Source organism: Pyrus communis, chromosome 8 (assembly GCF_963583255.1).
Source record: "Pyrus communis chromosome 8, drPyrComm1.1, whole genome shotgun sequence".
In the NCBI taxonomy this organism is placed as follows: Eukaryota; Viridiplantae; Streptophyta; class Magnoliopsida; order Rosales; family Rosaceae; genus Pyrus; species Pyrus communis.
Window position 1 is genome coordinate 9,781,843 of NC_084810.1, and position 15,228 is coordinate 9,797,070.

A 15,228-nucleotide genomic window follows, 5' to 3' on the forward strand; every position below is an offset into this window, starting at 1 on the left:
CTTGCAAGTCCCCAACTGAGGAGCTTCCCTCACTCGGGAACTTACAGGAGCACTGTTTGTACCATACTTGACCAATCTCGAAACTACTAAGCACCGGTCAATAGCATACCATCAAGGATCCACAAGAGTTTCCTTCAAACCAGGAGGCCAATCACAACACGACAAGTGTCGATATTAGAGACCAATCACAACGCAACACGTGTCGATATCAGAGGCCAATCATAGCACAACACGTGTCAATGTCAGGACAAAGCTAGAAACTCTCTTCTATAAAAGGGGATCATTCTCTCACAATAATCCCTAATGTCATTTGTACTAAACTATTCACTAGAACTCACTAAATGAGAGCTTGAACCTATGTATTTGTGTAAACCCTTCACAACTAATAAGAACTCCTCTACTCCATGGACGTAGCCATTCTGGGTGAACCACGTAGATCTTGTGTTGTTTGCTTCCCTGTCTCTATCCATTTATATACTTATCCACACTGGTGACCGGAGCAATCTGGCGAAGGTCACAAGCTTGACAGTTTCTGTTGTACCAAAGTTCACGCCGATTTTGTGCATCAACAGATATTTTGATTTTTACAAAAATAAATGTGCAATTGTTGTTTAGAATTCTTTCTAAATAAAAAATAAATAAATAAAAAAAAACAATGGGTTGCCACATCTTTCCTTTTACTCCAATTTCGTAAACATATTACTAAAATTAACTTCATTAACTCTCATTTAGCACCAGTTCACATCTCTAAGAATACAATCATACAATAATGACAGTAAAAATGACCAAGTGTATATTTACACCGTTAACAATGACGGCAAATGTATAAAAAATAAATAAAATAAATAATAAAATAAACTAAAAAACTAAATACATTCTAATAACATTGCCAAGTTGTTAGTTAGACCCCTGTAAATATTATATGAAAGAAAACAGAGCAAAATTCATACAACATATATAATATATAAGCTACATGAAGTTACCTATCTAGAGAAAGAAGCGTTAGAAGCTTGGATAAAAGCCAATCTACGGAAAGAAAGTCGTGACTTCTAAATGAATGAAAGAATATGCGATTGAAGAAGGAAACCATTTGGAAACCCTCCTCAATTATATTCTTCTTGTTGAAAATGCTAGTGGGTTAATGAATGCCCACAGTAATATTGAAAACTTTGGTAGATTTTTTTAATACCCACACAGATTGGATTTGCAACATTGGCAGATGAATGAAAACGTTGGCAATGTTGATATGTGGACTTGGAAATGAAGGAGGTCATTTTTCAAAAGGTGTGTTGTAAATTTTCAATATGTAATAATATGGAGTTGCTCTATAAATAGAGCACTCCGATTGCTATCAATAGATATAGAAAAGAGAAAGAAAAGAAACATAAATAACATCAGTATCTATTCCTCCCACTTTTATTAATCATTCCCTTGTGTTACAATTATAGTGTAATATTTTACACCTGCTTCGCTCCTGTCATTAGTAAAGGTTATCTCTCTAACTTTTACCTATTAATAACACGTTATCAGTACGACTCTGTAAATATAACTATTCCTCATTTCTCTTCGCTGAAAGAAATCATTTCTCTTCACCGAAAGTTACATATATCTTTGATTTCTTGTTTGGTGTAGATCTTGATTACTAACCCAGTGTTTATTTATGTTAATTTTACTGCATCCAAGATGGTGCGGTACAATCGTCCATCTTGAACTACAAATTTAATCTTACTGCAATCCATGTTGGTGCGGTATCGTCGCCTATCTTGGACTACAGATCTAATTTTACTGCAAATTTTAGGTGAAGCAGTATAATCGCCCATCCTACCCTGCGTATTTAAATTTGTCTGCTGTTTAATTTCATTGCAATTTTAGGTGGTGCGGTATAATCGACCACCCTGCTTTGCATATTTAAATTTTCCTGTTACTTGAGTGGTGCGGAATAATCGCTCATCCTATGTTATGTTATTTGAATGAGAATGGTGCGGTACAATCACCCTCCTCATTCATCATGTAAATCTCGAGCCAGAAGTTTCGAGTGCTTATCATTTTGGCCTGAAGATCAAAATGAAAAAATTGTAAGAACTAGAAGTTCTAACACTACATACCTCCAGAAATACATATTATTGCAAGTTCCTACACATCTCATTTTTCTTTCAGAAAGAAAAGAAAATGGCAAACTTGGCAAAGCTTGATTTTGCTGCCCTAGACATTACTGGGAAAAATTACCTTACCTGGATACTGGATACCAAGATCCATCTGGAAGCAGGGAATCTTGGAGATACCATTAGGGAAGAAAATAACTCATCCTCTCAAGATCGGGCGAAGGCCATGATCTTTATTCATCGCCATCTTGATGAGGGACTAAAGAGTGAGTACTTAACGGTTGAAGATCTATTAGCTCTCTAGAAGGCATTGAGAAACAGATACAATCACCAGACAACGGTGATTCTTCCAAGGGCTCACTATGAACGGACTCACCTAAGGATCTATGATTTCAAGTCAATGGCTGAGTACAATTCTGCGTTGTTCAGAATTACCTCTTAAATGAAGCTTTGTGGGGATACCATTACTGAGAAGGATATGGTGGAAAAGACTTTTAGCACATTTCATACCTCTAACGTGCTTCTCCAGCAACAGTATAGAGCGCGAGGCTTCACTGAATACAACCAGCTGATCTCTGTGCTCCTAGTTGCTGAACAAAACAATGAGCTCCTGATGAAAAATCATCAGTCCCGACCTACTGGATCTACATTATTCCCAAAAGTGAATCCTGCTTCCTTTGAAGTGAACGCCACATCCTCTTATGGTAATAATCATAAATGTGGACGTGGCCACAGGTGAGGACGGTGGAACGGGAAGGGCAATAATCATGGTGTCCAGTTTCACAACTAGGTTCCGAGGCATAATTCAGGCCCGAGCTTCAAAAATGGAAATCGCCACAAAGGCAAAGCTCATATGAACAATGCTCCTAGAAACTCTGATGGAGCATGCCATATGTGTGGTGGCGATAGACACTGGGCGCATACCTGTCGTACCCCAAAACATCTAGTGGATCTATATCAAGCTTCCCTCAAGGAGAAGGGTGTCGAGACCAATTTTCTCGACCAAGCTAAACCAATGGATATACCTGATCCAGTGTGTGACTTATCAGGGCAGTTGAACATAACCCACTTAGAGGTCTCAGACTTCATGGCGGAAAAGGGAAATGAAGTATACCGATCTGATTGAATCATTGATGTTTGATGTACTTTTATTATGCTGAACTTGTAATTTAAAAACTAGCATTTTAGATTCAATAAAAGTGGCATTTAAATTTCCTGTTATAAATTGCTTTTAACTGTGATTCCCTTACTTAGAAAGCATGGATAAAAACTATGATCATTCTCAAAACATGAGAAATGGCGGAGATATTTGTCTTGCAAACAGCGCAACCACGCATACAATACTTCGAGATCGAAAGTATTTCTCAAGATTGATGCTTACAAAAGTAAGGGTAACAATAATATTAGGGCAATCAGATGTGATTGAAGGCTCAGGGAAAGCCCAGATTATGTTACTAAATGGAACAATATTGACCATACAGAATGCATTGTACGATACTTGATCTACTCAAAATTTGTTGAGTTTTAAAGACATACGTTTAAATGGATACCACATTGAAACAAAAAGTGCAGAAAATGTAGAGTATCTATGCATTACCTCCAATGATACCCAAAAGCGTATATTGGAGACGTTGTGTGGTTTGACGAGTGGATTGTATTATACATACATAAAGACAGTTGAATCACATACTGTCATGAACCAGAAGTTCATTGATTCAAAAGTTTACATGTTTTGGCATGATCATCTGGGTCACCCAGGATCTACCATGATGCGTAGAATCATTACCAACTCTAATGGACATCCATGATTGAGCAGACACGTTGCTATCTCAAATGATAATCCTTGCAAGGCTTGTTCTCAAGGGAAGTTGGTAATTAAACCATCACAACTAAAGGTTGATGCTAAATCCCCATCATTTCTACAAAGAATTCAAGGGGATATTTGTGGGCCTATTCAACCATTGTGTGGACCATTTCGATATTTTATGGTTTTGGTTGATGCATCTACCCGATGGTCACATGTTTATATCTTGTCTACTCGAAATGTAGCTTTTGCGAGACTTCTTGCTCAGCTAATTAAGTTGTGAGCACAGTTCCTAGATTACCCCATTATGTCAATCCGACTTGATAACGCTGGGGAATTTACGTCTCAAACCTTTGATGATTACTGCATGACATTAAGCATTGATGTTGAACACCCCGTTCCTCATGTCCATACTCAAAATGGTTTAGCAGAAACATTGATCACGCGACTTCAGTTACTAGCCCACACTCTGCTTATGAAAACAAAATTGCCAATTTTTACATAGGGACATGCCATCTTAAATGCTGCATCATTGGTTCGATTGAGACCTATAACCAACCACCAATACTCATCAATACAACATGTGTTTAGGCATCAGCCAAACATTTCACATTTATGAGTTTTTGGTTGTGTTGTTTATGTCCCTATTACACCATCACAACGCACTAAAATGGGACCTCAGAGTCGACTGGAAATTTACGTGAGTTTTGATTCACCATCTATCATTAGATATTTGGAACCCTTGACATGTGATATGTTTACAGCTAGTTTTGCTGATTGTCACTTTGATGAGACAGTATTTTCGTCATTAGGGGGAGAAAAGACCATTCCAGAAGAACAGAAAGAGCTGACATGGGTTGTTCCCACCTTATCTCATTTTGATCCATGTAGCACTCAATGTGAAAATGAAGTGAAAACGATCGTTCATCTTCAAAGTATTGCTAATCAAATGCCAGATGTATTTAATGATGCTATAAAAGTGACAAAATCACATATACCAGTTACAAATGCACCTGCAAGAATTGATGTCCCTGTTGGACAAAATAAAGTGGCAGCAAATGATTCATCTGTTGCACGCCTGAAGCATGGTAGACCTCTAGGTTCAAAAGATTTAGCTCATCGAAAAAGAAAGTCGAGGGCACAACTGAATCCAAATGAAATCATTCAAGAAGAAAAAATGAATAACACATCCACAATTCATGATTTTGTACTTTCTGAAAAAGAAAATGTCCTTGATGAGACACATGTACCTAAAGAATCAGAGGTACATGAAAGCAAAGAAATCTCCATAAATTATGCTTGTACTAATGAATTGTGGGATCAGAATGAAATAATCATCGACGACATGTTCGCATTCGCAGTAGCCACTGAAATCATATTAAGTGATGATCTTGAGCCCCGCTCTGTTGATGAATGCAAACAGAGACAAGATTGGTCTAAGTGGAAAGATGCAATCCAGGCATAATTAAATTCTTTGGAAAGGCGAAATGTTTTTGGACTAGTAGTCCAAACCCCGCCTGGTGTAAACCCCATAGGTTACAAATGGGTATTCACAAGGAAACACAATGAGAAAAACGAGATTGCAAGATATAAAGCACGATTCATTGCACAAGGCTTTTCGCAAAGACCTGGAATTGATTGTGAGGAGACATACTCCCATGTAATGGATGCAATTACATTCCATTACTTAACAAGTTTAGTGGTTTCAGAAAAACTTGACATGCGATTTATGGATGTCATCACCGTGTAACTATATGGAGAATTAGATGCTAACATATATATGAAAGTCCCAGAATGACTTAAGTTGCTTGAAACAACTAACAAACCATGAGGTATGCGGTATATCAAATTAAGGCAATCATTGTATAGGATGAAATTATCTGGACGAATGTGGTATAATCGTCTCAGTGAGTATCTGATTAAAGAAGGATATATCAACAATGTCATTTGCCCTTAAGAAATCCAATTCTGGATTTGCTATAGTGACAGTATATGTCGATGATATGAACCTAGTTAGAACCCCTAAAGAGCTCAATAAAACTGCTAAATACCTGAAAAGCGAATTTGAAATGAAAGACCTTGGAAAAACAAAATTTTGTCTCGGCTTGCAAATCAAGCATTGTGCTAATGGAATTTTGGTCCACCAATCAACTTACATTGAAAAAATCCTAAAGCAATTTGGCATGGACAAGGCTTATCCACTCAGCACGCCAATGGTCGTTCATTCTTTGGACATTAAGAAAGATCAATTCCATCCAAAAGAAGATGATGAACTGGTCCTTGGTCCAGAAGTACCATATTTGAGTGCAATAGGTGCTTTATTGTATTTAGCACAATGTACTAGATCAGATTTAGCTTTTTCAATCAACTTGTTAGTAAGGTATAGCTCTGCTCCAACAATTCGTCATTGAAAGGGAGTCAAAGATGTATTGTGATACCTTCGTGGGACAACAGACATGGGTCTCTTCTACTCAAAGAAATCCACAAATGACCAGATCCTTGTTGGATATGCAGATGCTGGTTTTCTCTCTGATCCCCATAAAGCCCGCTCACAAATTGGATATGTGTTCAAGAATGAAGATACAACAATCTCATGGTGTTCAACAAAGCAAACATTAGTTGCTACATCTTCAAATCATTCAGAAATACTTGATTTACATGAAGCAAGTCGTGAATGTTCTTGGTTAAGATCAATGATTCATCATACTCGGAATTCATGTGGTTTACCTTCAAAGACATACATTCCAACTGTCATCCATGAAGATAATGCAGCCTGTGTTGCCCAAATGAAGGAAGGATTCATCAAGGGCGATAAGACAAAACACATATCTCCCAAGTTTTTCAGTGCACATGAGCTTCAGAAGGCTAAAGTTATTGAAGTCAAACAAATCCGTTCCAATGAAAATCTGGCAAACTTGTTCACCAAATCTCTACCAAAATGCACGTTTCAGAAGATAGTGCAAAGTATCGGATTACGTCGACTTACCAATCAGATAAATTTGGAGAATGCAGAATCAGGGGGAGATATATATCCAGGGAGCATCCATGATACATGCATGTTGTACTCTTTTTCATTTGACTAGGATTTTTCCCACTGGGTTTTTCCTATCAACGTTTTAACGAGGCAACATAAGCATAGCAATCCAAGTAAAGTTGTACTTTTTTCCTTCGCTATGGTTTTTTCCTACTAGGTTTTTCCAAGCAAGGTTTTAATGAGGCAACTGATGTTGATATGTGGGCATCCAAGGGGGAGTGTTGAAAATGCTAATGGGTTAATGAATGCCCACAGTAATATTGAAAACCTTGGTAGATTTTTTTCAATAACCACACAGATTGGATTTGCAACATTGGCAGATGAATGAAAACATTGGCAGTGTTGATATGTGGACTTGGAAATGAAGGAGGTCATTTTTCAAAAGGTGTGTTGTAAATTTTCAACATGTAATAATATGGAGTTGCTCTATAAATTGAGCACTCTGATTGCTATCAATAGATATAGAAAAGAGAAAGAAAGGAAAGATAATTAACATCAGTATCTATTCCTCCCACTTTTATTAATCATTCCTTGTGTTACAATTATAGTGTGATATTTTACACCTGCTTCGCTCTTGTCACTAGTAAAGGTTATCTCTCTAACTTTTACCTATTTATAACACTTCTATATATATATATATATATATATATATATATATATATATATATATATATATATATATTGAATAAACAATATTATGTACACTAAGGGAAGGGGTGGAATTAGTCTCACAATGGACTAACAATAACGTGGTTCAAATTCTCATTTAGTGGTAATTGAACTTAAGGGAATGAGAATTACACATTGGATAGGACAAAAGGAGAATGAGAACCTTTGCCACCTATACATGAAGAGTTGTGTATAATGTAATCTGCACGTAGGTGTTATATAATAATAAACCCAAATTCTCAACACAAGTATAATTTTTTAAATATAAAGGCACTTTATTTATATGGTATATAATATATCCACTTAAATCCACTTAGTCCGCATAGGCAGGGGGCCTAGGTAGGAAGCAGATTGTTGTTATTAGAGTGTCGTCATGGCATCATAAATTAACCAGGGGCCATGCACAACCCATGTGCACACAATATGTGAGCAGGTAAAATTGTGAGCAGGGGAGAACTTTTTTTTATTAGGGTTGTTTAGATATTGGTCCTCACAACTCATGTTTTCTAAACATAAACCCACTTATAATTAAACATCCAATAAAAACTCAAACGTCTAATAAATTGCCACATAAGAATAATGTAAGTATCCTACTATTACAAATTATTTACAATTTTGCTTTAAAATCTGATTAATCTTCCATGTTTTTTAGTATTTTTTTTTTATCTCTACAACAATCTAATGCATTACCTTAAATCCTGACAACATTATTTTTCAAGGTAAATTATTCTCTTATATATAATAGTAAAAATGTCTCTACTAATTTATGTAATTGTTTGGACCCGATTTTACAATTTCTGCCCAAGTGGTCGAAGCCATCGGATGATTATGAAATTAAGAGATTTTTCTTGGAATTACTATTAATTTTAATCATAGTAATTATCTTGGAAAATATCCTTAAAGCTTGCAGAGATACTCGTGGGATTCTTTTGCAGATTATCAAAAGTTTTATTGGATCATGGAGAAATTAAAAAAGATTGCACAGCTGGCTGCTTGCTAACCCTTTACAATAAATGTGGCAGTAAGGAGAGTTATGTGCAGCTTGGTATCTAGTCAGTTGCATGTGTTTCATATTTGAATGGATGCGCATGCAGAACCACGTGGAACAATGGGATAAAGGTGAAGTAAAAATGGTGATGTGCTTGAAAGATGATTCTACACGTGGTGGTGATAAGATGGCAACAATTATCTTGCTAATTATGCTAAATGATTTAGCATATTGGTATAAGCTTTTGCATCGTGGGTCAGCATGTGGTTGTTCATGGAGCCAAATTCACTCAACATGGATATTTGGGATAATTAGCAATAAGAAGTCTAAGTAGGCTTAGGCTTTTGAGAGTTTGAGTCTTGGTTGGTTTCTATGAAATCATCAAGGCCACGCCAAGCGGGATCATGCATATTTGAGAGAATATTCCTATTATTTCATAACTTACGATGGCAATCCTAGGGTTACTGGTGAATTATAAATACAGAGGCAGTGACAACATTAGGACCCCCTCCAATTCAACACACAAACTGCTATGCACAAACTCTCACTCTACGCGAACCTCTCAACAACCTTGAGATTTTTATTTTCTTTTTCCGCCAACACATCTTCAGTTTGGATAAACAACACTGTGAAGGCAACCAGTGACATCTTCAGTTTGGATAAACAGCACTGTTGCCGTAGAATCAGCCGACCGCGAAGCTCCTTCAGTTTGGATAAACAGCATTGCGTCAAGGCCGACTAGTTATCTATCCAAGTCTCAGTTGAGAAGGATTTTCGAATTCTTATTGGCAGAGGTCATCTCATTAGCCTTCTTGACGAAGTGAGGTGTTATAGGTTACTACATTCGGCACATTGAAAGCCGAATTTGGTATTGAACTTCGCAAAACTAGTAGCCCTGTCTTCATGCTCTACAACCCGAAGGCCGAGACGTCTTCCTTCCTCGGCCGTAGTCGCAAGATCAAGAAGTCAGCAGCGCGTCCAACGCCACATCAACATATTTTACTCACCGGCTAAACTCGACCGATGAGTTGGCACGCCCTACACACAACCAAATGACATAGTTAGCTTATTAATTACTCAAGCTGCGCACCACATAGGCTTGGTAGTTTTTAGGGTCAACAATAATATAAATAATATTGCCATATTGTAGGTAACTTACCACAGTATATACAAAAAATATTCTCATATCTTTTTGGCAATTTACCTATGATATTTTTTTTTCTCTGAACAATTTACCTACGATATATTCTAATAATATTCTCATATTCTGTTGGTAATTTACCTATAATATAATAGTAGGTACATTAAGAGAAAGTAGGTAAATTATGTACGTAATTATCAATTTACCTACATTTTGTATATTTTTATGCCCACTAATTTATATATTTTTATGATTTACCTATATATATATATATATATATATATATATATATATATAATAGGGACACATTGTAATGGTAAATTGGAGTTCGAGTGTGCCAAAACTATAGGCTTCAGACACGACGTGAGGTAAAAGTATATTAACTTTGAAATTTTATACAATTTATTATTATTATTGATTAATAAAATTTTCTTACTGTTTTTTTTCTTCAGGAGGGTTCTAAGTTCCCAGCAATCGACATGCTCAAGGACGTTTACGTTCGACCTGGTCAGGAGATTACTGAGCAGTTTCATGTAAGTATATGTAATTATTATTATTCTTATATGTATGAATCATTCAAATATTATTTATATTTTGTTATTAAACATTATATGTTTTTTCTTTATTATTATAGGCTACTATGGTGGAAAAGAGCACTTCTGTTCTCCAAGAAGCAACATCGCAGCTTCCCCCGGAGACCCCGATCGAGGACGTCACGATACCTGAGGATGTAGGTTTTCAGATCATGACTGATGTCCTGGATCAGAACTTAGGTCGTCGTCGTGGCAAGGTTGTTCGGTGTATGGGGAAAGCACAGATTCGTGAAACGGGTGCCTCTTCTTCCAGATCAAACGCAGAGGTAGATGCATTGAAGGAGGAAGTGACAACCCTAAAGGCCCAGGGCGAGCAGATGAAGGAGCAACTGAGGGCCCAGGGCGAGGAGATGAGGTCATATGCCGGGGCGTGGAGAGACCTTGTACAAGCCATACAGATGTCCGGCCTTCAAATCTCACTACCAGCACTTCATCTTGGTCCACCTTCGACCTCAGAGCCACCTCGTCCTGCTGATACCTAGTAGCTTGATGTATTAAACCTAGTTCACTTTTAGTTTTTTCTTTTTTGTTCGGATCTTGTATGTACATTTTCATATATTTTATAATTAAATACTTTTGCTTGGTTAATTAATTATTCTTTCGAATTTAATTACAATATTTATCATGAATTAAAAAAAAAAAAAGTTTGACCAAAACTACTCCCCACTGTGCACGACCAATCACTTTGCATGACACATGGCTTCGTCGCGCAAACCCACTTTGCGTGACTCATGCGTACGTCGCGCAAAGTGGGTTTGCGCGACGCACTCCGTTAGTCACGCAAAGTGGGTTTGCGTGACGCACAAAGTGGGTTTGCGCGACGCACTTCGTTAGTCACGCAAAGTGGGTTTGCGCGACGCACAAAGTGGGTAGTGCAAAGTGGGTTTGCGCGACACACTCTGTTAGTCACGCAAAGTGGGTTTGCGCGACGACCAACGAAGTGCGTCGCGCAAAGTGAGTTGCGCGACGCACTTCGGTAGTCGCGCAAAGTGGATTTGCGTGACGCACTCCGTTGGTCGCGTAAACCAACTTTGCGCGACGCACGCCGTGGCCATCGCGCAAACCCACTTTGCGCGACGCACGCCCCGTGGGCCGTCGCTCAAACCCTAGCGTCTCAGACTTTGCGCGACGATTAATGCGCGACGAAGGTTGCGTCGCGCAAACCCTTAGGCAACGATTTTTTACTTTGCGCGACAAAAGTACCTACGTCGCGCAAAGTGTTTTTTTACTAGTGTCTCCTTTTTGAGGAAGGAAGAGATAAAAAATAAAAAATAAAATAAAAGAAGGAGGAAAGATTGAACCAACAAACTTTGTGCCAATTGAAAAATGATTAATAATTGATATTAAATGATCCAAACCAACAAGTCCCTAAATCATTAATTACCCTTTACAATCCATATGGAATTAATTGTTTACTTCAGGCATTCAAATAAGGGTATTTTAGGCATCCAAAAATTTTAAATGTGTAAAGTCAAACATAATTAATGAACTTGCTTATGTGGAGTCTAGTCAATGAGTTTTATTTAAGTAAAAAACTTATATCGGGTTTTATGTAAAAAAAAAATTAAATTTCAAGGGATGAAGTCATATTTTTAGTATTAATTATTTCCTCATGTTTATCTTCTAAGGCTTTGTTGTTCATTACTATATGATTAGTACTTGTTTGTCACAATAGTAATTGTGTAGTACTCATACACTATTTAGTGCCGCTATATTTGTTGGAATTTATTAGTTTATTTAGCAAATTAATTAGAGATACGACTTGATTTTTTATTAGAGTATTTTTGGTTTTCTTAGGTTTATGTCACTATTAATATAGCTTGTAATTTAGTTTGAGAAGTAAGTTTGTCACAATTTAGTCCCTTCGAGTTATGTAGTCATCATGGCAATCTTTATTTACAATTAATAAAATAATATGTTTGTAATCGATTTGTTATTAGGTTTGTTAGTTTGTTATTTCTAATTGGTTACTCTATTATTCAACTTGGTATCATAGCAGGTTTGATCTTTCGGAGTTTGATCTACTTAGTTTGTATGTCCTTCTTCGCCTCTCCCGCTTCTTTGTTGTTTGTTTGCCTAGTTTGGATCAGTATGTTTAGTTGTCATTGATATTGAAAAAAAGAAGGTGTGTGTGTGTAGCCAACGAATTGACTGTGTGTGAAGCTTGCTGTCGTGAAGAACGAAGCTAGATTCGCCTCTACCGTTTCTTCGTTGTTTGTTTGCAGGTGGTCGCAAGTGGTTACTTCTTTTCTATTTCTTAAGATAAAAAACTTAATGCAAATGATATTGGGATAGGGACTCGAGTTTTGCACTTTTTAGATTTTCTACATTACTACACAAATTGTCGATCGAACTGCAAAAGTTTATCAGCCTGCGTTTTATTTTTGGTGGTGAATAATTGCACAAGGTGTTAAGCCTTACTTGCACACAACAATTTCACTGGTGGGGTTTGATTTTTGAACGAATACAACATTTTGCAACCCCAAATGATCATGCGTATTCATGTTATTAATTAATCTAACCCTAATATATTGTAGAGAAATGTTAAGGAGACTCTCTCAAAGTGGGACTTTTTATGGACTCTATTTTATCTCATAGTTTAACGTCAATTATCGTGCTAACATTATAAAACATTGTGCTAAAAATATAAGATGACAAAACATTCATGGAGAATCGCGTTTGAGGGAGTCTCCATAATATTTCTCTATATTGTATTGTCAAGAAAAACTCATTCAAAAGCGTTGTTTTGCAACTTTTTATACATCTTCGCAAAGTTTTACATAATAAATTGGAGGAATGTTTTTCTGTTTGGTCACCTTGAGATTGTACAAGATAATGTTTATGTACTAAAATACTATACAAAATCATAGCATATATTTACCTACATTTAAATATAATCATAGGTATAGCTAACTTTGCTTTCTTGGCGTGCTCCACTTGTATTATATTGGCTATTTAGTTATTTCATTTGTTTTACCCCTTTAACGACTAACAAATGGATTTGTGGCGTTAAACAGAAGCATCAAACTAGAACCAACCATGATGCATTTTCATCCAACAACTTGAAAACAAACCAGAAAGTTAAGAGGGAAAAAAAGAGCCTTTCCCACTCTAATTGGAGGGACATGTTTAGCTTTAATTGTGCTTTTGGTAGGTTCTCTTTCTCTCCTTTCTATAAAAAGGTACAAAACAATCAAATTTCCTTCGACTCTTGTCAGTTGTCATTATGTCATGCCCCCCATATTTATCGTCCGGTAAGAATAAACCCTATATTGATGTGATAGAGAATCTTGTATGTGCTTATAAGTAATTGGACTATTTCTCATATTGTCAATTAGTTTAATGATAGAATCTCAACTTTCTTCATCCTCATCCTCTACATTATTTTTTAGAATTTGTTTTGAAATGTCATATGAATTTACACTTCGTTTTTCTTCTTAATTTGTCATTTCAACTAAAATTTTAAGTGAATTGTTATCTCAATTTTTTCTCAATTCCAATTTTCATCTTACAATAACTTTATCAAACTTTTCATCCAAGCAACATATGTTTCTTGTACTTCACTTGTGTTTAGGAAAAGGGTTTCTAATTCCCACTCATTTGTACTAGTTATCTTCTCAAAAAGGATTTCTCATTAAAGCCAAAAGCAGGAAAAGGGTGATTAACAGTTTTTTTGCTAAATAAGATTGAAATTATGTTTATGTAAGCCCATAATGGATCAATAGTTGCACACGTATCAAAATGTAGTATGTACGTGAGGAAGACCCCTTACCCATAAACAGTTAGATAATTTTCCAAAAGAATAATAACAAGATCCCACGAAAGCCTTACCCAGAGAGGCAACATCATCTCCAAAGCTAGCGACATCAACTCTTGGAGACAAGCCGACAAAGCTTCACCCCCTCCATATATTCCTCCAAAAAGATTTCCAAAGGCTACCTTACACACCATTTGGACTCTTTTCCCCACCATTTTCTCCCTATCGAAGCTTACTGCGGCCTATACTCCCATTCACCAACCCCAACTTAAGAGAATATTTAGCTACAAAGCTTTGCCTTCTTGGACTTTGCATCAAAGATGCAGATACTTCTTCTTTGTTCACATCATTAGAATCTGATGGATGGCAGCCTAATTTCAATAAAATAAATAAATAAACATTTTCCTAATTACTCATCATGCACTAGATATATATATAGGTATACAACCCCCACAAGGTCACCTCAAAAGGCAATTGAAATATAATTACAGCCCCTCTTTATGGCTAGGCAAGGCAAAGATGGCACAGCAGTTCATTCTTCCATTGTCTTATTGCAAGAGAGGTTTCGACAATTGCAGAGAGCAAAGGAGATTAGGCAGGAGAGAGAGCTCTTGAGGCAGATACTTTCTGAATCAGACAGGATTTGTACTCCGGCCGCATATTACGAGCCAACTGGGTTGTTTCTCCAATCTGGATTGACAGTTTCTCACAACAGTAAGCCACCTCCTCACCAACCCCTGTACTCAATGTATCTCCAACCTAACTTGCAGAGCAAGCAATCTAGTTATCTGCAGGTTTCTGATGAGACTCGGGACATGGGGAACGTAGGTTCAAGTTCAGTTCCAGTCATCTGCAGAACAGACAATTTTGATGATTCAGATGTCGACACTTCTCTTCGCCTGTGAAGCTGCTTGTACGTACTGATGGTTCATCGCTTTGTAATGTTATTGTTAAATATATATATATATATATAGTTCTAGTTAGATCTACTAGTTATATTGAGGAAGCATTAACAATGTAATTATAATATGTACCAGGATGATCAGAAGCAGTATCTTATGTTCCTTTCCGAGTCCAGTGTGTGATCTGGTCAGTGTACAAATGAATCCCAACCATATTCTGTATCGTTTAATCACGTCT

The 15,228-nt window shown here is 36.8% G+C and overlaps 1 protein-coding gene across 1 annotated transcript; it reads left to right on the forward strand.

Annotated features, from left to right (window-relative positions):
- Window positions 1-14,588: 14,588 nt before the first annotated feature.
- LOC137742922 (uncharacterized) lies at window positions 14,589-14,993 on the forward strand. Its single transcript, XM_068482859.1, has one exon. It carries the CDS (start codon window positions 14,589-14,591, stop codon window positions 14,991-14,993), a length of 405 nt encoding a protein of 134 aa, XP_068338960.1.
- Window positions 14,994-15,228: the final 235 nt, after the last annotated feature.